Raw genomic sequence first — 24,613 nt, 5'->3', positions numbered from 1 at the left:
AGACAATGAATGTAATTGCATAAGCCTCATTTCCTGAGCAAACCAAGCTAAAAAAGATTTAATTACTGTTACTTGGCCAAGAGACACATGAAGCAAAAGCTGCTGATGTTTTGATTTTCTGTCTGGGGATTTTTTTTTAATAGTCATCAGTATGATTTATATAGGGCCTAGAATAGCTGTGCACTTTTCAGACCAGTATTCAGATTAGGGCTGGGATACAAGAAGAGTACACAACAATGAGGTACTTGGAAAGAAAATGAAATTTGAGCTATCCCAAAAATTCTCCCCCCAAAAAAATTCAAGTATAGGATCTTGCACAAAGAGTCTCACTATTTTATAATAGTTTGATATTGTTTTCTTTTTTTCCTTCCTAAATATAAACATGCAAAGCAAATTTGTATAAAAAAGGGCTTTCCATGAGCTGGATATAAAGATAATATTTTCTTTCAGAAACACGGGTGCACATTTTTCAGGAACAAATGACTCTGACAGACCCTGGCAACTGCTTTGTGAACCTGGCATTACATTCATTTTCACTGCCATGGAACAGGCTGTTTCACTGTCGATCACCCAAGGGCCAGAAAGCACCTTTGTCTGGGACAGAGCTGCTAGGCTTCCAGCATGCACCCTGGAGCACCCTTGTAGCCATAATATTTTATGTGATGACAGCAGCCTGATGCTCTGGAAGGACTTGGGGGAGCCACAGGCTCAGGAGGATTCAGAGCTATTGCAGGCAGATGTATTCTGTGCTGATACAAAATTCTAATGCCCCTAAATCCTTATCAGAAAATGAAGCAGTGCAAAACTACGTATGGTAGGTGTGTAGACTTATTTCAGATTTTATCTGTTTCTGAAAAAAGGTATTGAAGAACTTGATACTTCCTGGTTAACTACAGGCAAAGCTGTCCAGGGCTAAGGGCTAAGAAATAGGGCACCCCAATGAAAATTGAGATGCATGAGGGAAGCACACTGATATCTTTTTTCTCTCAGGAAAAAGGATCAGTGACCTGGCTTCTTCAGTTCTACCTCCACCAGAACTCTTCAATTTTAGAGAATTAATAGATCATCTGAGGAGATTTAGATCGTGATTAGAGTCTGGGACCAGAAATTGCGAAATAAACTCTCAGGAGACTCAGTATTTACCCTGTTGTGTACTGTAAGATGCTGAGATTTACAGTCACTCTGGGAATCTGGAGAGAACAGTAATACACCATGACTTCTCAGAAGTTTTAGCTAAGCTAAAGTAAAACTAACCAAAATGAATTTCATGTGCTGGAAATAACATACCTGGGTAAGAGATTAAGGCACTGAGATACACGGATACATCAGAGAAAGATCAGTGTAACCAATACCTGCATCTGAAAAGGTGAGAAAAGGACAGGAAGGATACTTGGACTGGTGTAGTACATAGCACTATCAGCTAATTTCCATTGGCAGTTTCCAGGAGCAAATGAGACACAAATATTGAGGTTGGGGGGAGGCAATAAGCAGAGAAGCAACAGTCCAGACAAAGATGTTGATAAATGTTTCCAGAGAAGAAAAATTCGGTGAATGCAGTATGAATGTATTTACCAATTCATCATAACACTGTTGCTGGTGTTTAAATGAAAAAAAAAAAGCACAGTGCTTTCACAAACTTGAGTGTGACTATAAATATGCCAAAATAAACAATGCGTTCTGTTCATCTGAAATTTCATTCCATCAGATAATTTTTGGGCTCTTATTGTGATCAGGGACATTACATCTTAGCCATGATTTTTTCAGGGACTGAAAAAGTTCATTTTTTTATGAGCACGAGACAGAGAAAGTATTTTAACATTTGTCTTTGACTGCCAAGTCTCGCATGCTTTGCCAGTAAGGTGCAAACAAGTCCTACACAGCTAAAACTGGAAATCTGGCAAAGTATTACCAAAAAAATAGAAATTGATTTGATGCTTTACTTTACAGAGCTATAAATGTTATTTTTATTGTGTGTGCAAATTACTATGAAGGTGTGTAAATAACAATAAATCTACATACAGAATGATAGTAAAGACAATAATAACCAGATAACACTATTTCTTTTTGTAAATAAAGTAGAACTCGCCCCCTTATTAGAAGAAATTAGCCATAAATAACTGATATTGATTTTTCAAAGTCAGTTCACAAAGTCAGTTTTGAGCTACACTGTGATGCAAAGCAGAGACATTAGTCCTTCATAAAAAAAGTTTGTGTAGGCTTTTTCTTTTCAACAGCAACAGCCCTATTCCAACAGTCCTATTCATTTTAAAGCTCATCCAACTTAATCTCAGTTTTAATGAAATTTTCTGTTTAGTTTTGAATTTATGCTGCAAATTATATTTTTCTGTGAAATGGCAGTACTGGAGAAAACTGTGTTTTCAATTTGGAGTGTTCTCTTGTTTTACCTCTTGCTATTCATTCCTGATTTGTTCTGAGAAGATCTGTATAAAAGTTATAATAATTTTGTATGGAAGTCTAATTCATAACCTGCTTCCATTAATGCTGTGTTGGCTGAGAATAGTATATTTCTGATGGCTTTTGTAAAGCCATGGGCTTTGCTGATGCAGCTTCTGTGAAGCTTGTAATGGGTTTCATGGCAATTTAGAAAAAACATTATCGATAGCTGAATTTTCATTTTCATGGGTCTGAAAATGTACATTTCAGGCTAGTCACAAAATATATGGAGTATGTGAGCTAAATATCTAGCTACAATGATTTCTGTGAATGAAATTGGATAGAAAATGTCTATATGGCGGCCAGTGTGGATAGATTGTAGAGTGTTTCTAACCTTAGAAGTTGGACACTGAAAAATGGGTGGATGCCAGTACTCCCAAGGATGCTATAATTATTTCATTTTAACAGCTGTCTTCAAGTTGTGAATACAAATTTTTCTATCTATGCATTATTTCCAAATTCTTCCTATCCATCTTAAGAAATGCTGTTAATGGGTGTACCTCTTTTAACTGCACTCATACTTAACATGCACATACTGATTATTGAGTGGCACTTGGAAGATAAGGATTAAGCATGTTTAGAATAATCCTTAAATACTCTCAGGCCCATGTGAGAAACACAAAATGAACCCCATTTTAAAAAACCCCATTCATATCAAGTGTTCAAACAAAAAGATTAGGTAGATTACTTCTCAATGAAAGGAAAAATCCTGTAATTAAATTATGTTCTCTCTATTTGTACCCACCTGCCTGGACTAAGAAACTTCACAGGTGTACTTTTTTACATTTCCTGAGCTATATAGGCTGTGTTTTTTACTTTATTTGAGCTCTGAGTCTTCACCTGAATCTCTGCTTGTTCATTAGATATTTTCAGATGAGCCAATACACATTTTCTCAGTACTTTGCTTAACAAAGCAATGCGTGAAGTAAACAATGTTATCTTTCTCATCAGGATAGTCTTAAAAGAAATTGTAATAGTCTAACATGCAGGGTTCAGTTAATTACTGTAATTAAATGGGTAAAGACAGGATTATTTTATCTTGTAATATCCAGTACTATTAAAGCTGAATATTTATGGGCTATTTTTAATCCAAAACTCATATATTTGTGATAAAGAACTTTGATGGAAATTACTTCATTTAACTTGCACAACTGTTTTGCCCCTAATTTTGAGGTGGCCTATATAATCAGTAAGAAAAAAAAATATACTTGAAAGGCCTTTAGAGAATGATATTCAGCTCCTGCTGGGGTGTTTGAAATCAGCTGACCAGAATCTTTTGGTGGCACTGCAGTCCATCCCAGTCATAAGAAATTTAAGTACTTGCTTTAGAAGGTTATTGTCACTAAACATCTTCAATAAAAGTGCACTTGAAATAAATGGAAAAGGAAGATTGTGTTCTGGCTATAGAGAATGTGAGCAAATCAAAGAATTGAAGATTTGACAGATATTCCTGTAATAAACTGAGGTTCACGTTCTACTTTGACTGTTTTAAAGCTCTGATTTCTAAAATCTCCCAAGCAAACCCTGATAGGTTTGGTTTTAAATTCCCTTGCTAGGAGCTTTGACTTTCTCTGGTTTATAAAAATATTTTTCATCTGCTTTATTGAAGTAATGCTGTCTTCCTCTTTTACATAGGGCTGAGTTAGGAGCCAACTGCTGTACAGAAAATTGTGATTGGCATCACCTTTATCTGCCTGAGATGCTACTTCAGTATGCAGTCACTCAGACTTTGCAAATCTTAGCAAAAATTCCGGGAAGCACCTCAAAATTTTCACATCCAGCACAAAATTCATGTTGAAATGGTCATGAGAAAATCTTGCACACAGCTGGAGGTTCTTCAGTGGTCAGTTATAAACTAAAAAGAAATTATTTTTTCTGTTCCCACTTGAGCTCATGCAGTCAGCCAAGCAAAGCATTTTAGCTGCTAAAATATTAATTTTGAGCTGTTTGTTTTCCATTAGAGAACTCAATGTACGTATTTAGCAGTACAGTGATGAGTCTGATCTCTCAGCAGTAGAACATAGTTCTTGAATTCTCAGCATCATTCAGACGTTGTTGTGGGGATGTGTGAAAGAAGGGAGGGTGGGATTGAAATGAGATTCAGATCAGATCAGATCAGATCAGCTCAGACTGCCATCTCTTTGAATCTCGCTCTAAGTCCAATGGAGCACAGCAAGTGCTTGGGTGAAGCCTCCCACCCCTATGAAGAGCTGGCCGTGGTGTGTAAGATCTAGGGCAGGACAAAACAGCAGCGCAGGATTCCAGCAGGTTCTCAAAGGCCACATCTTTGCCATACATTTCTGAAAACATCCTTTTCCTGAGAATCACCATCTGCAGTTTTGCAGCCAGTAAAAATGTGAGACTTGAAATACATTATCAAAAGTTTTCTGAATTATGAATACAGTCTGTTCTGCAGAATGATGAATACACATTATGAATAAAGTCTATTTGTTGTCTGTAAAGACAACACATTTGTGAAGCAACACCAGTTCATTATCAAATAGCTATCTTAGCAATGAAAAATAAGTATAGGGAGCTAGAAACTGAAATTCTGTCTCTAACTTGCATATTTGTTTATACAGAGAAGATTTTTAAATTCATAGAGAATAGAACAAGTACATATTCCAGAATCATTCTGATCCAAAGACAACTTGAGCTACAGAAAACTGCTTTCTGGACTTTCATTCTTCCCTGCAAGGGGTTGGTATTGCAGAAAACTGAAGGCAAAATCTTCACATTGTTACATTCATAAAAGAGCAGGAAGCTGAGGTGAAGTATCCATTCCACAAAGAGCATGAAGAAGACTGCGCATGACTAAGCTAACTTTGCCCTCAGTACTCTGATCTGTGACAGAATTCTAGCCTTAGGATACTTACAATTTATATCCAACAAGCTAGACATGAGATCAGTCCATTTACTGGTAGTGATGTCAGGCATAGGTATGAAAGATGGCTAAATCAGAAGAATCTGAACATTTAGCAGGTGTTTTAGTTACCAGTAAATTAATTTGTGAAAGAAATTGCTGGCCAGAGCAATGCAAACAATTGTTGCACATGAGGCTTCTGAAAATTGCCTTCTAAATGAAACTGTTAGCAAGCAGTAAAAATGAGTATATAGATAAAAATGCATAGAAAAACATCAATGCAGGCTGAGAGTCTCATAAGATGAGACTGTTTTTTCAGTTTTAGTTTTGGTGGATTTTTTTCAGAAAAGATGAAGCCATTTTTAAAACAATAGAAAGGTGGAATTATAGGGACAATATATGGTAAAAATAACCATTTTCCAAAACCAAATCACTCATGATACTACTTGTAAATAAGTCAAAATGGAAATTGTTTGGCAAGCATAAGGATAGAGGTATGATGATGCAACAGGATTGCCTTAGTTTCTTAAGGTAATTTCAAACTAGTCTGACTATCCTTTAGGATCTGATACTTGGAACAGGGAGTTTTTGCTGCTAGGGCCGTGTGTGACAAAATCTTAGCACCCCCATTTGAGATGCATCTGTTATTTTTTAGAAGATAGTGAGTACATGGAAAAGCCACATCTTAAAATGACATCAGGAGAAAACCTCTCTCTTTTCAATCCAATTATGTTCATTTTTCTCAGTCTTCTCTCTTCTCTTCTCTTCTCTTCTCTTCTCTTCTCTTCTCTTCTCTTCTCTTCTCTTCTCTTCTCTTCTCTTCTCTTCTCTTCTCTTCTCTTCTCTTCTCTTCTCTTCTCTTCTCTTCTCTCCTCTCCTCTCCTCTCCTCTCCTCTCCTCTCCTCTCCTCTCCTCTCCTCTCCTCTCCTCTCCTCTCCTCTCCTCTCCTCTCCTCTCCTCTCCTCTCCTCTCCTCTCCTCTCCTCTCCTCTCCTCTCCTCTCCTCTCCTCTCCTCTCCTCTCCTCTCCTCTCCTCTCCTCTCCTCTCCTCTCCTCTCCTCTCCCCTTCTCTTTTTTCTCTGAGCCAAAATTTTAATTTGTCTATGAGTAGCAAGAAAATTATTACTTCCAACAAAAGCTGGTTCACAGAAAATCCTTGTTTTGGGAACTATTTCTGTGATAGCAGCACCTCTCTTCTCCTTCTTTCTATTTTGAAGGCCCAAAAAAAATTGATGCCACAAGTTCCTCCCCAAAGCTAAGCTACCGTGTAACTTATCAGTAAATTACACTTCTATCAATAGAGAATTAGTCCCAGGTAAGGGATAATTAAGCATTACTGTTAATGGTAGTGACTGGATCCTCTAGTTCTTCATCAGAATTGTATCACAGTTATATTGAAGCAAATTTTCAGGTAGAAAAACTGTCTTCAATGGGACATACATCCTTTAACTTCAGGGCAGTATTAGAGCCATTAATCTGCATCATGATGATGTTGGTTGATTTTTTTCCATGAGCTAATGTACTGTTAATAAGGTGTCAATTACTGATGCAAGCAAACAGGGCAAAGAATAACATTTCTAATTGCTGTAGTTATCACCTAAGTGCAATTATCTACTACTGCTGAAATAAATTACTTCAGGATTAAAAGCTGTCTTTACGACATACACATTTTTCTTTAATTATTATTATTACCATAGCTGCTTTTCAAGTACCTCATCTTCCCTTCCCTTCCCTTCCCTTCCCTTCCCTTCCCTTCCCTTCCCTTCCCTTCCCTTCCCTTCCCTTCCCTTCCCTTCCCTTCCCTTCCCTTCCCTCCCCCTCCCCCTCCCCCTCCCCCTCTCCCTTCATTAGGAGACAGAGATAAGTCAATATGCATTAAACTATGAGTATTGTTTTCCATAGATGTAAAGTAAATTATTCAATCTCCATTCACTTTCCCTACTTTTGCTTCCCTCTACCCTGAAGGGTTCTTCCTGGTGAAACATAATGAGTTGTCTGTATACCCTTTTTTTTTTTGATTTTAAAATAATTGAACTACAACTTTGCTTTTTCTGCCATCTGGTTTTTCTTAGCAAATTCATACTATCATAAAATCTAAGGTAACAATACCAGTTTTAATAGGGGAACTTTCAAGAGTCTCCTACTTTAAAAGCCTTCTGAGAACAAACACCACACAGATACAGGAACAGATCACCGAGAAACCTCTTCCTCCAAACGCTGAGAAGTTTGTATTAAAATTCAGTTTACTTGCCAATAAAGCAATTCTAAAGACTGCTAACAAGAAAAAAAAAAAGCCAGGGCAGATTTTGTGGAAGCATATGATTTGTCATTCACAACATGGTACCAGAGAAAGGTGCATTTGTGGAGTTCATAATCCTCCTCTGACCCAGGCTGTGCTGACAGAGGTCTCCCAATTAGCCTGAAGCAGAGTTAACAAGGTAGCATTCAAGGCGGCAAGGTGTTTCTGGCTGTATGGTGTAAAGGGCTGCGTATTCCTCGCCTCTAATTGGAATAGAGCATCCTCCCTCTCCTGACCACTTCACCAGCATCTGCAACCCTCCCTCCATGCCCATGATGTAAACTCCAGCCACTCACTGATGGCAGCAGCTCGGCTTTGAGATCACATTTCCCACTGACTTTGAGTCTGTATCTAACACCCATGGAAAAGCAAAACTTTCCCAGAATCCAGCTACACCTTTCAAAAACATACTCTTGTCACAAGCATCAGCTCCTGACAGATACTTAACAGAACCAATCCTTTCTTTCATGTTTCCCCCACATTTTTAGCTTTGCTGCTGCTTTCATTGAGCATATTCCGAGCACACAAATTTTTGCAAGGCTAAGAAGGAGCCTGATTATTTTATTCCTTCTGCTATAAGCTGGGTCTACCTGTATTACATGTGAATGAGTAGTGTGGGGAACCAGCAGTGAAATAAATGTATTTCACAGAGTGGGTAAAGTATGTCTGAAGAGATGAAAGACCTTACTTATTTTTTCTATGCCCCTCTATCTTTTCATTGCTTGGATACATTTCTGTGGAATTTTTTTTCCCCTTTTCAAATGGTCTGTGTCCTTTTTGACATGATGTCTTTTCAGCTGTCTTTCCACCTCTGCTCACTTCCCAAAATAGCCACACTGTCACACAAAAGAAAGTGAAACAAAGATATCAGACACTGATCTAAGATGTCCAGATCAATTACAACATTGGGGAATCAAGGTCAGAGGCAGTATGCACAAACAGGCATCGATGGTCATATTGCAGAAGGTGGAGATTTTTCCATCTGTGTTGATTTCTGTAGCCGATGTGCTTCAGGGCTACTTGATAAGAATTCTCAAGGCCAGCTTATGGCTGCATATGCCTCTTATCCAGCCTGGTGCTGTTTTTGGCCTTGACCATTCTTTCAGCACTTTGGTGGAGCCTCCTGCACAAATCAGTCTCCCTGGAAAATGAAACAGTATGAACATGAAGTTTAAATATTTTTAACCTTACACTTCTAAATTATATGGTGGTGATGTGAGGAGATCTGGTAACATGTGTCCAAGTATTTCAATAATAAAGGGCAAATACATGAAAATGCAGAGAATCTCAGAGGTTTTCCTGACAATTTACCTTTCTGTTATAATAGTTTCACCTTCAAAATGGCAAAAAGTGGAAAAGCAAAGTCATTATGTATGTTTGGTGAAAGTAAACACAAGGCATTACACATATACTTTTTCTTGAGCTCTTAAAGAATCAAATTTGGTTCTGATCTGATTTTGCAAGAACATGTTACAAAAAGCCAGATGATCGGGGTGGTCTCTAAAAGTTGTGATATGGCATATAAAAGTTGTAGCACTGCCTACAAAACAACCTTTGGGACAGAAAGTAGGAGAATTTAATCAAGTAAAATGATGGGAGGGAAAGCAGAGTTGTTGACACAGGCTTTGGCTGAGAAGATCCTGAGTTTCAGGTTGCCAGAGCTCAGATGGCTGTAGCACAGAACACACTTGGTTGTCTTTCTCCAATGCCATCACCTTTGCCACCTTACTGGCACCTGCTGGAAAACCTCCAGGACCTCCTGGAGGCTTGCCCTACTGCAGTGAGAATATTTTTACATAACCTAAAGCAACTTGGAAGGGTAAATACACTTCACAGAAGTTTGTTCAGAGTGAATGACTTGAAGCCACTAAGCTTAAAATTTAAGGTCATTTACTGTCGTTTGTCATGCTGGGAAAATGAAAGGAAGCTGAACAATAGACATTGTATCTTCTTGTGGAGTACTGAAGCCTCCAGTTCTGATATTTGCTAAAATGAAATATTTAAAGGGCTAGAAACAATTAGACTGTGTACAAGAAATATTGAATATCACCAAAGAAGAACTGTCATGAACGGTTTATTCTGTAAGTTAAATGAATTCCAGGAGTGATATACTGTCCATAGAGATGTGTCACTCCTCCATACAATTATTATTCTTTTAAATAATTGAAAAGTGAAGTCAGTCACCTGGCACCAGAGCAGAACATAATAGCAGTTATTTAAGAGGTTGAAACAACTCCCATTGAATCTCTAGTACTTCTCTCTTTTGATGTAAGCTACCAAATCATGGTAAGGGCAGATCTCAGCAACTGTGGATTAAGGAACTATTGAAGTGTCACAATGGTCTCCTGAGGTCAGTTGCTTATGATTTAATAATGATGAATAGTACTGAACAGAGACTTTGCAACTGAATTTGACCTTTCTTAGTCAAAAATACAGGAAAAATCTTGAAGGATGAGAGTCTGTGAACTTTTTCCTGACTGCATGTTGTTCTTGTCAGGATAAACAGCTTTGCCTTAGTTAATATGATAGCAAGCTTTTAGGCATACTGACAGAATAATGGATTTTCTTTTTTTTTTTTTTTTGTGGGGTGGTCATGGGATGAAAAGAAAGGAAAAAATCAAGAAGAAATTGAATTCAAGACTGATTGGCACAACTTTTTCAGCAAAATTTGGGGAAAAGATGTAAAAATGTCATTTTGGATCACTTAAAAATAATGTATTAGAAGTATATATTTTTTTTACTTGCAAGATAGTTGAAACATATTTACTTACAATGATTATAGTGAAATTTATCTGAGAAAAGGGACTCCATCTTATGTTCCCTATTCAGTTTCACAGCTCCACCCCCCATCCTGGTGCAACTTGAGGCCATTTCCTCATCTTATTGTTTGTTACTTGGAAGACGAAGAAATGTGATCATAGGGTTCAAATTTCAGATCATTCAGGGCTAGGGCTTGGAGGCTCAGCAAAGCTTGACTTCTCTCACTATATCACTGCATCCTCTGACATAATCTGCCAGCCAAAAAAATTAACCTTTAGGTCAATCTCACAGACTTGCACAGCAGAATTGGCAGCAGAATCTACTTGGCAGCAAGAGTTCTCACAGAGAACAGTGTTTGTTACTCAGTTGGGTCCTTCACAGGTTATTTCTTTATTTACATTGATGGGAAATATACAAATGTGACATTTTAAATTAACACATAGTGATTTTTTGGTCTTTTTTTTTAGACAAGAACTAAGGGACTTGTGGGTACTTTTCTTTGTGTGCTAGTGGGAGGAATAAATGAGGCTGTGCACGCCTTACAGCAGTACCCTGGCAGGGTGGAACCTAAAACAAGATTAAAAAGACACTCACAGGAGGAAGACATCAAGGAAGTAGCACCATGACCAGAGAGGTTGTTTTGCAATGCAAATATAAAAATGTATCAGTTTTCAATGGGGAAAAATAAATTACTGATGTGACAATTATATTAACCATCTTTCGTTGTTGTTAGGCTTTTAATTTGCCTTGTAATCTACAGCTATTATATTAATGAGATGAATAAAAATTGATTATATAATGCATTAGAGAACAATCTAATTGTAACTAGCATGAGTGGGCTGTTTTTTTTAGATAGTTTATTGTTATGGTATGGTCTGATTGGAGATTTGTTGGACATCAATTGGAAAATGCCATTCTCTAACAAAGAGGAAATTAAAAATTGGCATAAGAATTAATCTGACTACTGAGTGCTAAACTGATAAAGACTTTCAGAAGCTATTTCAGCAGTAGAGATCAGGTGATGCCTCATTAATTACCCCAGACTTCAGAAGAGATATGGTAGCATAATCACTTTAAAATTCCCATGCTAATTAAAATTTTGCTTTCCTTTGCACTGTTATCTTTCTTACAGAAGTGCAGTAGCACACTCCCTACTAGAACTATTGCAGCTTTTAAAACAACAGTGTCCTTTTCACTTGTTGATATTTTCCACTGAGAGACTCCCCATTTTTTGCATTCTGTTGGTTTGCTCAGCTTCTTCAGAGCTTACGAAAAGCAGCATTCTTCTGTGCCTGGACCTCCAATTACTACAGTCAACTGCACCTCTGAAGAGATCTGTTTGTGATAGAACCAATCGTATTTTTTCTGTTGTTATAAAACAATGATTGTGAAAAATCACAGGTTTGCCAGTATTATAACTCCATTTTTGTGTACATTATGTCTCTATTTTTGTGTGCCATACAACTCTGGAGAATGATGCCACTTAAGTCACTGACAAAGCATCAGATCAGAAATTCAGGTGTTCCCAAACAGCACTGAAACAGTGAACAGATAATATTTTGCAGAACATTTTTTATGAAATGCAAAATATTCATATGCATATGTATATATATATTAATTTCTAGATGGCTATCCTAAAGAGGAGATGATTTACAGATGGAGGAAAAATTCAGTGGAGGCTGCTGACCAGAAATCTTGGAGACTCTATCAGTTTGACTTTATGGGTCTCAGAAATACTTCAGAAATTGTGAAAACCTCTGCAGGTAAGAATGATACAAATGGTAGTGCTTTTTCTGGAATTCAAATTATTTAAAAATATTCATGCCTGTTTTGCTTTCATTCAAGTGCAAATTGATTTTATTATGTTATATTGATTTTAAAATGTTCATTTTAGAAGCTGTAAAGTTCAGGCCTCAAAAATATTGACTTTATCTTGATTTTTGATAATCTCTACTCTTCTAGTGACTTCACAAACTGAGGAATAAATGTTTGCTTGATATGGCTATTTGGTTTAGACTAGAAGTTACTGTATGATTCTCATTCCTCATTTATTAGGCCACTCCTGTGTTGAATCTGCCTTCACCATAAATTAAAGAGAAAGGTTTTGAGCACAATGGTAGGTTAGTGAAATTAGACACTTTCTGTTCTTCATCATTCAGAAAACGGTTTAATATTTTTCTTAATATTTTAAAGACATTCTCTTTCTCAGTTGATAAATGCCTTTGCTAGTGACCTTACCAATTGATTGCAATTAAAATCTAATAATGCCTATTCTATTTCTTCAGAAATTTTGCTATTTCTTATAATAACACAGTAATATAGAGGAAAAAAAAAGATTTTTAAATGGAATACATTATTTGAACTGGATAAATTGTGGTCACATCATGTCTAAACTTTATACATTACTGCAGTAAGCTCCATGATTGCCATGATTTGGTAAGTTTTCCCACAGCTGCTGAGGGAAACTGCTAGAAGCAACCTTCTGATTAACAGGTGGTGAATTTTTGAAAAAAATCGATTTTTTTTTGCCAAAAGGTAATCAAAGCTAAGTTATTATTTTCAAAATATTAATGATTAAAAAATTTCAAATCTGTGGAACTACTGCTGTTTAGTCCTGGCCCACTCACTAATATCAGCAATGAATTCTTAGAACTGTATAGGAATTTTTGTAATGAAAAGTCACTAAATTTTTAGTGAATATGTTGAGCTGGTGGTTTAGCAGAAGAAAATGGTGCAAAGAGCACACGTGAAAGTTCTCTTTTGCTATGGATACAAAATCTTTTAATTTGCAAGTTACTCAGGAATGCAAATTTCCCATAAATTGACTCCGGTACAAAATACTAAATCATTAAAATACTTATATATGTGGTTTAACCCCAGCTGGCAGCTTAACCATGCAGCTGCTTACTCACTTTCCCTGGTGAGATGGGGGAAAGAATTGGAAGAATAAAAGCCAGAAAACTCATGGGTTAAGATAAAGATAGTTTAATAGGGAAAGAAAACGCTGTGCACCCCAGCAAAGCAAAACAAGAAATTAATTCACTGCTTCCCATGGGCAGGCAGGTATTCAGCCTTCTCCAAGAAACAGGGGTGTTGGAACTAGATGATCTTCAAGGTCCCTTCCAATCCAAACCATTCTGTGTTTCCATGGAAAAGAATTACACAGTTAATATTAATATAACACCAGTGTCTTGATAAACAAATCTATTTAACTCTTCCCAGAAAAACATATTTATAGAGGTCTTACCTAAATAAGTGGATAGATAATGTGGAGCATAGAGAAACCTATTTCCTATGTTCATTTTAGCATGTGCCTTGTTCTTATTAAGATGAGTGAGTTGGCACAATATTTTTTGTATAATTGCTCTTGCTCTTTCTGCTTACCCATGTTTGTGAGTGCAAAATCCAACAGCAGTGTTGAACTCACTGGAACCATGGGATATTTCTGTTCTCCTAGAGGCACCATAGTGACAGAAGGTTGTTGATAAACTAAAGCTTATTCAAATACTGACAGCCCTCCCCACCCAAAAAAAAACCCAAAAAACAAAACAACAAAAAAGCCCTGTCAGGAGATTGTGGAAGCCAACTTGGAAGAAACAATGTAAAATGTATGTGTCAGATTGTCATCTGAAGTTATTAGGTTAGAAAAATGAGTTGTGCATTTCGCCAGATATCTAAGATAGGTGTCAACAAACATATTAGAGATGTGAAGAATAAACCCCTGAGTTTGCACATGGACCTGAGTTTTCATAAAACAGACTATATTTTGTTACTCTATAGTTTAAGGTAATTTCAAAGACCAGATTTACTGAATGTCAACAATATTTACTGTCAATAGCAAACAGGGCCAGGACTAAGAAAAAGCAAATACATTGGAAAACTTTGAATATGCCCCATGTTGTAGTGTAAGGAGTCCCAAAATAGAGGAAGTGGGCAGGACAGAGTTCAATATGTCTCTGAAAAAAAATTCTGTAAGTTTCTGTTGTGTCTAAATATATGTGAACAAATGGGATAAAGGGGTATCTGTACTCTGGGATGTTCCTGTTTACTGAAGTAAAGCCCTAGCCAAGAAGTTTGAGAATTAGGAAACCCACAAAACTGCTGTTTCCTACTGTTTGGACAATCTGTGATAAAGGGAGGTGGCAGCTGCTTCTTGCAGGTGTTACATCTCCTTTACAGCCATGCCACAGGGGGCTGCAGGTGGTCAGAAATCAATGCCAAGTTCTGGCATGGAAGATCTGTTACATTTTTGCACTCAAGCTACCTGAAGAGGGAGACTGCCCTGAGGCTGCCCCGAGGACACTGTGGGTGTAGGATTCACTCAGAATTTATGCTGCTCCTCAGAGAGAGCAGTTCCTGCCCTGTGCTGCGGTCGGCCTGGGGACTCTGAGCCCTGTGGCAGCCCGTGATGGCCCCAGCAGCCACCACCCCTCTGCAGGCTCAGGGCAGAAAGGAAAAACAGCATTGGTCAGAGTGCTGAGCAGGGATCATTCCTACTAATAAGGTGGAGTTAGGAGAAGGGAAGCAGGCTGGATACCACCAGCAGTTTTCTGAAGAAAAGGTACTAAACATCATCTCTTCCTCCCAAGGGAAGTTATGGAAACTACTATTCCAGAGGGAATTAAGAAAAAAAAAAAGCAGACTAGGCATAGCATGAGATCTACTGCAGAGACCAGTCCTGCACTAACAAGAGGTGGATTCAAAACCCTGACTTCTTTTTGCTTACACCTTCCTGCTTGTTTTGGATACTATTGCTTCTCACTAAATTACATCTATGTAATGTGAGAGCTGCTGCAGTGCCACCTTCCTATGTCCAGCTTGGGGATCTCTTTTTAGCTCCTCTTCAGCCATGTTCTGGGTGTAATGAAGAGAGGTCCCACTGACCACACAGCAACTTGCTGCTGTTCCTCATTTGCATTAAGTCCTTTCTTGATAGTCATTTTTATGACAGAATTGTTAGATTTAAGACTTGGAGGTGTTCTGCTTTTTGAATTTTTTCCAGTCTTTCCAAACCTTTTTCAGACATTTAAATAACCTTTATGTTAATCTATGACAATTTCAGAGGTACATGGTTAAGAAGCCAGCTGTCATAGGGTGCACTTCAGAAATCTAAGTAATATGGAAAATGCCATATTTTGCACTGAACCAGCAGTGGCTTAAATTATTGACACAGTGTTGTGCTTTGCTCTTTTTTTACAATAATCTGGCAGCCAAAAAAAGTCTTCATTGCCACCTGTACATCTTTCTCCTGAGGGTATTTTTTTAATTTCATGCTAAGATATATATATCCAAAAAATAAATTAAATACCTACTTCAAATGATGATTGCATGCACTAATCAGTAGAAGTGACTGTGCTGGTGGTATGGTCATGAACCTTTATCTGGAACCCTAAGAAAGCTCTCACTGCCAGGTGATATCAAATTAATTCACAAATACTAAAAAATTCCCCTGTTGCCATCTGGCAAGGTACTCGGACTCAGATTCTGTAATGAGAGCACTTCTCTTGCTACAATGTCAAATAAGGCTGACAAAGATAATGAAAGTCAAGGGAGTACTAAAGCCACCTGTGAAAAGAAAGGACAAACTGCATGTATAGAAAAAATGTGCAGATTTTAAAACTGCAAGTCAGCCAATGGAAAGGTGACCAGGACAGCAGGACAGAGAAGAATGTCCTCTTTAAAAGCACTCTGTGTGTGATTGTAGTAAACTTCGGGTTTCTGAGTTCTAGACATTTCAAATACACTTGTGGGCAGTGATGGGATGGGACATAAGAGGGGGATAAAAGCAAAGACAAAATAAAACCCACAAAAAATTATGGAGGATTCCACAATTAAGGCTCATGGAGTGAGCTGTAGTGTTGCTTGCACTTTTCTGCACTTTTCTGTCTTCCTCAGAAAGTCAATTGTTTTAAAACCACTTATTTTTTTCACACTGTAAGATAAACAGAAAGACCCTCTAGCTCTTGAATCTTTTCATTTACTTAAAAACTTCTTTGCACCATACAAGTATTGTTTGTGCTCTTTCTCAGATGCTTTTAGGGTGAGAGATTTTTTGCAGTTCAGAGGGTCTTTGCCTCTGTTAAGTTCAAGATAATTCCTCAGAAAGAGAAAATACCAATAAAAGCACCCTATTTTTAAAAAATATAGCTGATTATTTCAAATTATATATATAAAACCACACAGAAAGGTCCATTTCATAGATTCTGAATTATCCCAAGCATTAATACTGAAAATAAATAGCCATAACAACTGCCATAAGAAGGAGAACCTTTGTTCACATACCATGGGTGGGTGATGATTAGTGTGAGTCTGCCTGTCATACAACTTCTAAATCGTGCTTTATGTTTTTTGAAATACTGTTTTTTGAAATTACTGTTTCATAAAGTACTTCAGCTTAAATGATGCTCTCAGCCCTGTACCACAGGGCTGCAAATCAAGGTTGATATCTGTTGTCACAGATTTAGATAAAGCTCTTTTGGGCCATATTTGAAGCAACACAGATTAAAGGACATTTTCTCTTGCAGAGTACTCAGTAAATGACAAGTACAAAGCTACTACAGAACAAAATAAAGCAAACTTTTCTTTCAAGACAATGCAAATATCTACATACATATGTTTGCATACGTATATACATATATGGCTACTTGCCAAGGAGGGAAGGGATACACATGTTTTTGTAGGAATGCTAAATTTCCCTAGGACAGCCCCCATCAAGTCAAATGTGTTCTTGCAGCACAGAGCACCACTTGTATCCTGGGCTCCATCAACGACCAGCATGTTGAATGAGGTGATTCTGCCCTTCTATTCCACTCTAGTGAGGTCCCACATGGAATATGGGTCACTGGGGTCCTAAGCATAATAAGGACATGGACCTGTTGAAATTAGTCTAGAGGATGGTCATGAAGATGATCAGAGGGCTGTAGCTTCTCTGCTGTAAAGACAGACGGAGAGGGTTCAGCCTGGAGAAGAGAAGGCTCCAGGGAGACCTTCTAGCAGCCATGCAGTGCCTAAAGGAAAGGGTGGAGAGGGACTTTTTAACAAAGGCCTGAAGTGCTGTCACTTCCAGGCCTTTGTAACAACAACAACAACAAGGGGAGATGGCTTCAAACTGAAAAACAGTAAGTTTAGATTAGATATTAGGAAGAAATTCTTTACTGGATAGACACTGGAACAGGTTTTCCAGAGAAGCTTTGTGTATCCCACCCCTGGAAGTGTTCAAGGTCAGACTGAATGGAGCTTTGAGCAATCTGGTCTAGTGGAAGGTGTCCATGCCCATGGTACGAGACATGACGCTAGATGATCTTTAGGTCCCTTGCACCCCAAACTATTCTTTGATTCTAAATCTATGACATTAGTTGATGCTCCTTGGCTTTGTCAAAAGTCAGCACACTCCCAGAGATTTATCCAGAGGAAATGATGCTCATGATTTTCTCTTCTAATAGGTATGCAAAGAACAGCTGACTTGAGAAAACATTTCAAAATGGTCACCTCAGCTTACTCATTACTGTCACGTGCTCCCAGATCACTTAGCTGTAGGCGCAGAGAGCCCACAAGGAGCACCCACACAAGGTGAGCCAGACTGGCCAGTGCCAGTCCAGCGCTAAGCTGCACCCAGAGGTCTGTGTTGAGAGGGCAGGAGCACCCATCCCAACCATCACACCCAGAAAGAAAGGGCAGTGCCAGCAGCAGGAGCTGAACCCCTTAGCTTGAGGAAGAGATTGCAAGAAGGGTGGCAAGGAAGGGTGGTCAAGCCTTATCAAAGCAACTGGAACTTGTTGGTGCCCTTATGGTCTTGACAATGAGTGGAAAAAATGCACAAAATGCCACAGTGACTGAATGCAATTGCATCCATACATAGTTCTTTTTAATCATCTGATTAAATCAGATCCTCATGCACCAGCTAACTCATCTGAAGGTATTTATTTAATGCATATCTATTAAACCTGTGGGTTTTAAATTCATGTGCCACTGAGTCCTGATGTCCTGATGACATAGCAGAGAGCTCTTGTCATCTCTGTTCTCCCCAAGACAAATGTGAATTTGAGGATGTTTTTTCCCCTGAAATGCTAAATTCATTGGGCTCAAGAAGACATTACGCATTGTCTTTCAAAAGACTGTCTTTAACCAGATGGCATCCTGAAGCAGACGGGTGGAGACTCAGAAAAATACAATGTACCATTTTAAAATAGTGTCTTTTTTCACTTATGTGGCATTGCAGGACCTTTGCCTCTTTCACCATGGGTATCACATTGTCCTGGTTCCAGACAGGACAGGGTTAATTTTTTGCAGTGGCCAGGAGGGTCATGGCCAGGATGTGGATCTTATTCCACGCCATTTTCATTGGGAGTGAAGGGAAAGGGACTCCAAAAACACTGTAAGATCCAGAATGTTCATACAGTTGAAGAGTACTTAGTGTGTAGCACTGAATAAACACCTGGACTTGAGCTGACTCTCATTCTTTGGCTGCTTTCAGAGGAACAAAATAATACTGTAAGTCTTTTGCCTCAGCAAAAATCCTGCAATGAGGGAATATTGCAGGACTTACTTTCTGACAGTAAATACCAACAGAAAATTAGCCTGGTTATAAGAAGATTTAGCAATAATCTTTTTGTTGACAGTTTTTATCTCTGATACAGTATTTGGAATAAACCAAATCCCTTTTTAGTGGAGAAATCAACAGTATTGACTTCTAAAAGGTATTCATTCATATGTCAAACAGCAATTGATCAGCATGAATATTTTGAAGATTTTGAAGCTTTTCTAATAGAAGTTTCCAGTTTTATTTTTAACAGTTATTCATATAAAAGTCTGATAACTTTGGCACTAGCTACTCAGATTAGGAATGTAATAAATAAATAAATATACCATTACTTACAATACTTCTAGTCTATTAAAGCATTTTCCTATGTTGTTTGGAAGTTTGATAGACATTCATGGGAATAAAAACCTTTATTTGCCCTGAAAATCCATTACTTGTTACAAAACTCTCTCATAAAACTCATAGTAAGACATCTTCTGAAGAGAGTGATTTATAACTGCAGCAATAGCCTGCTGAAGTTAATGGAACTCTTCCCTGGTGCTGGCCTGGGATCAGACCCTGAAATGCAGAAGCCCAAAACTGTATATTTAATGTGAGTGATTCTTTAGTCACTAGAAACTAGAGAAAGCTCAGCTTAATAATATGAGTGGGATAAGTATAACATGCTCTAAAAATACCTTCCCTCTTCACAAATAGTGCAGAAGATAACAAGATTAAGAGAAGAAGAGAGAATATTACTCCTCTCCATACTTTTAAATTCAGTAGAATTGAATATATAACTGGTTTCATTCTTATGCTTTGCCTTGCAGAGACAAATGCAATGTCCTTTGTATAGGTCCTTACTGCAGCAAATGATGAGAGATAAGAAGTAATAAGAAGTAATTTTACTTAGTAGTAAAGACAAAAGTAGAACAAAAAATAGACAGTAGAAGACTTGGGAGCAAGTCTTCACCTGCATTTTTTCTGAAGGGAAAATTTCAGTAGGAAGCAATTTTTCCCTAAAAAGACATCCATTTGTCCTTGTTAAAGTACCTCAAGTTGTCCTTTTTGAAAGACTTCCATAACATATGGAAAAAAACACACAGTCTTTTTTCTATTATGTTTTCCTTCAGCTGATGTTTTTATCTGATAGTTCCATATTTTGTAGTGTTTTGTATGTGTCTGACTTTAAGGTTCCTTAATTAGTGTTCCCATTCACTCATTGAGTGACAATGCTATATTTATTTGTTGCTCCTCTCTGTACATGGAGTCCTGATCTCCTGCTCCCTTCTGCTGGAGCTACATGAATTTCCATTCTAGGATAGCTCACCAGGACAGGTAGACAACAAGGCTGACTCTGTTCTCCAGTAACAATAAGCCAGACCTAGGGATTTTAGCCTGAGCTCCCCTCTGAGCTTGAAAGATGATTGGATATTTAATAGCAGTGTGAAGCACTAAGTAAAGCCATTACAGAATTTAGCACAAAGGCTAGCTAAGTCGCTCGCTTGAGACATTGGGACTTTGGTCTCACTGTCCTGGTGCTTTTACCAGAGATCACAAGGTAAAAAGCAAAATACTGGACTTGCTTCCATGTTTTGCTAGGAAAAAGATTTTGGTTCCTTACTTCTAAAGAACAGAGTTGTGAATTCTACATAGCAACAGAGGCCTTCCTGTTAGCAGTCACTTCTCATCTGCATTTTTCCTGTCCAGCCTAGATGACGCTGAGGTAAACTGAAAGCTTTTAGGAATTCATTCTGAGATTTCCAGCTCCCTCACTTGCTGCTCTCTGCAGTCATGGCAGGGTTTGATCTGTGAGGATAATTGTGTGGCCAGACATTGCCAAATAAGAAGCCACACTGCCATTTTTAAGATATCCAGACCTTTGCAAGTGAAACCCTCGATCTGCTGAACTATGTTTACAAAGGCAGTAATGAGCTGTCATGGTGGCTAAAGCAGTAGGGAGAGAGGGAGGTATTTCCAGGGAAAAGACACCATGACTGCAGTCAGAATGGCTTTACAAGTGTCTCTAATATACAAAATACAAACCAGAATTGAATCCATAGATTGATTTCTAATTAGGTACACAATGTAGACAGAATATTTTGACTCAAATTGTGAAACATATCTTGACCTGCACTGCAGATTGATGATACAATTTCTGTTATTAATATCACTGTGATGGGGTTGGAAATATTACATAAGAAGTGTGAACCTGTTTGCATTTATTCAGCTGAGAACAGCCTTCTATACTTGCTGTTCCAGCACCTCTGGCTTTGATTCCGACTTCTCTGTCATTACACTGCTGTATTGGTGATTTATGGTTGGTTAAACCAAAAGCTTTATATTAATGCAGACTGTGAAGGTTTGGCCTTTGGCCAAGGTTGCACAGTCAGTAAAATGTTATCTAAAAGTCTTTCAGAAGCAGAAATTGTAGTTAATTTGAAACTCACAGTATTGCAGAGGATATTTTATATTTTATTCACTTCTGAATCTACAGTCTTAATGAAAATTTTAAGACACAGGGAGTATAGAAGAGCTATTCACATGCTGCAGAAAGGTGCTAAGTCTCTTTTTAGATTTTAATTTCCCATAAACTAACAAAAATTGCAACACAGCCCAGTTACTTGCTAGCAAGATCTCTCTAAATTTAGCCTTCACTCCACATCAGGGTCATGTTTCCAGATTTCTTTCATGGGGTTGTGGAAGCTCTTTCCTCCAGTACCCTTTTCTGCAGCTAATATTCACAACATTCAGGTCTTGTTCATAATAACAGCTCCATTTCAGTCAACACCTTCTGCTTCAAAGTTACACTGGCAAGAGCCAAAATCTCTTTAGTTGCCTGATGCTGGATTTGCCCACTCTCTACTGAAGCCAATATTCATCTTACCTTTATCTGCCAGAAAGTCTGGCACATATGAGCTGTGCTGTCAGATAGCTAAGGAAGTGGCACAGTACAAGAATAAGCCCTTGAGAAAGTTTCCAAACCTTCCAGCAAATGCAGCTAAAGTGGTGATATGAGACAACCTGAGAGCATTCCAGAAATGTAGGTAAGCCTGCCATGACAAGGGCTGGCACAGCATCCCATAGAAACCCAGAGGTGAATCCTTGGCCCTTGCATAGGGTTGTTTGGCAGTGACAGAACCCTCACCTGGCAGCAGTCACGATGCATTGCAGTGTTTACAAAATGATTTTGGCAGAAGACACCAAAATTCGTTCATTACATCAGAAAAAATTAATTACAGTCAGCTTGAGACAAACTGAAGGTGTGGACCAGAGGTCCATTGCAGGGAAATGTATAATCCCAAGAGTAGAGGAAGTGGCATTAGGACAAGGATCTCAAAATACTCAAGTGATTTGTACTAAGATCTGCCCATGTCCTTGTGCTTCTGGAAAGATACATGCTCTTGAATACACTGCCTTCTTGAATGAGCCTTGTAAGTGAATCTGTTTAGTGTTTTAGACTTTGTTCTATAAAACAGGGATGAACTATAATAGTAGGCAATATCCTTATAGAAGATAATTCTGCATGATAATGGAGCATTTCCTTGCCAAGCTTTCTTTCAAAACCTTTTGGTCTTTCTCAGAAATTACAATCTTGTCTTTATCTTTAGTGGAGAGGAAAATTAATTTTTCATTCTGACATGACCCTTAAAGACTGATATTTAAAAGCCTACATTTAGCTATTCTGAACATCTGTACATTGCTCCCTAATTTCAAGACATTTAGAACACATTATTTTTCTTCACCAGAAATAATCTACAGCTACTCCTTTTCTAGTTGTTTTAAGTGTCTGCAACTGCAGTAGGTTCACTTTAGGTTGTGCAAATCTTTCAAGTCTGTCTTGGACCTGGGGACAGCCTGCTTCAGCTTCCCCTCCCCACCCCCAAACAAAACAGGGCATGGTGTTGTATCAAAGGAGGACAGTTTATTTGTAGATAAGTATAATATACAGATTTTCATCTGAGAAGTACAGAACCACCACCCACATTCTAATTCAAGTCAGTATCACAGTTGATTGCAAACTTCTTATAGGTAGGACAGTCAAAGTGAAAAAAAGTCTGAAGCTCTTTCTGCTCTTCATATCCATAGCTTCAGGCATATCCTTTGCGTGCTATAAACAGAGTGCCAAATTGTTCCTTCAGTAATATTGATTCAAAACAGAAAATGTCTTAGAGTAACGAAGTACAAGTATCATAGAATTGCAAAACAGTTGGAAGAGAAAAAAGAATGTGCACTAATTCTTGGTTCACTGCATGCAGATTGCTATGAAACACAAAGATTTCAAAGATTAAAGAATTCAAATTCTCATTCCTACTGCAGTTGGACACTTGACAAAATAATGCAAATCTTTAAGCAAAGATGAAACAAAGCATGCAGATCATAGTTTTAGCATGTCTTGGTTTACTGTGACTTAAATTTTTCTCTGTCTTGTTACTTTTTTTTTAATAAGGATACATTCCAGAAAAAAGCCCCAAACTGTAAAATATGTCTATTAATATAAAGCATTGATTAAAATGTCTGGTTTAGTAATACCAATTTACACACTCCCATTCCAAGCTCTCTATTTCATCCTTATTTTTCTGTTCCTTCACTGAGAGGGAAAATGTCTGTTTGCTTTTCTAAATGCTTCATTCAAAAGGAAGAAAATGTGCCAAATGTTGTCTGTGTTAACACAATAGATAAAGAGAGAACCACATTAAAATGTGAAAAAATCTTGTTGCAGCTTTCTCTTATTTAAATAGAGAGAGTTATTTCTAAGAACACATCTTGAGCATCCTGTCTGAAAAAGAACAAGTCCTTGAATAGATTTCCACAGTGCCTGCAAGGATCCTCTCAGCAAACTCTGAATTTCAGGACACCACTGGCTAACACTCATGGAATTAATTAATGTTTCCTATAATTCAAGCTGTCTCCAGAATGTGCCTGCTCATGGGACAGGCATCATCAAAAACTTTTAAGGAACAAACTTGGACTTTCTTTACTGTTTGAAGTCGCCAGAAACATTGAGGCAGGGAAACTGTTATCATGTGGTGAGATCATTCCCTTTGCAATGAAGTGCATCCTTGAAGAGAACTGGCAATACTGGGCTGATGGAACCTCCCTCCATCACCCTCAGGCAGCACTAGTGAGGGGGCAGAGCTGAGCTTTAGTATCCTCTAACATCAAATAAAGCAGCTGGAAAGCGTTTTGGCCTTGAAATTCTACACTGTCACTTACAGGTGTTGAAATTTTAGGTTTAGCCATGTCATCTGAGATAACAAAAGCTCTTTTAAATCAGCTGTAGCCTCAGAATTCATTTCAGGCCAAAGCCCATTGCAAATGGTGCTTAATCCCATTCTCTAACATCATGTGTTTCAAAATCAGATCCATGGTGAGGTGGGCAGGGAGCAGTATGGCAGAATGCTAATAAATACCCTATCTAGGAAGGGATGATCCTTAAAACATAATACAAAGTTTTCCCATTGTCACAATCTTAAAATAAAACTGCACTTTAATTGGATTCCATTTCTTTTTTTATTTTCAAAATTTGACATTTTTATGGCAAATAAATCTTCTTAGGACAGGGGAACTCCAGAGAAGTCCAAGAATTACAGCAAACAATACATTTGTTATTGCTTCTGGTTTTGGTAACTTCCAGTTGCCTCTGATCTTGGAAGTGCCAGTGTGCCCTTTTTTTACCCTATACTCAAAATCATTTATAAAATATGAGAACTGTTGGC

At 38.0% G+C, this 24,613-nt stretch overlaps 1 protein-coding gene across 2 annotated transcripts in view; it reads left to right on the top strand.

Annotated features, from left to right (window-relative positions):
• Nucleotides 1-24,613, top strand: part of GABRG3 (gamma-aminobutyric acid type A receptor subunit gamma3) — a 297,671-nt gene that overhangs the window by 231,374 nt on the left and 41,684 nt on the right. For both annotated transcript variants that reach the window (XM_074535749.1, XM_074535750.1), the window contains one exon: nt 12,001-12,138. In XM_074535749.1, coding sequence (XP_074391850.1) covers nt 12,001-12,138 — 138 coding nt within the window. The remainder of the gene's footprint in view (nt 1-12,000; nt 12,139-24,613) is intronic.

Source organism: Zonotrichia albicollis, chromosome 2 (assembly GCF_047830755.1).
Source record: "Zonotrichia albicollis isolate bZonAlb1 chromosome 2, bZonAlb1.hap1, whole genome shotgun sequence".
Lineage (NCBI taxonomy): Eukaryota > Metazoa > Chordata > Aves > Passeriformes > Passerellidae > Zonotrichia > Zonotrichia albicollis.
This window is presented reverse-complemented; position numbering and strand designations above follow the sequence as displayed.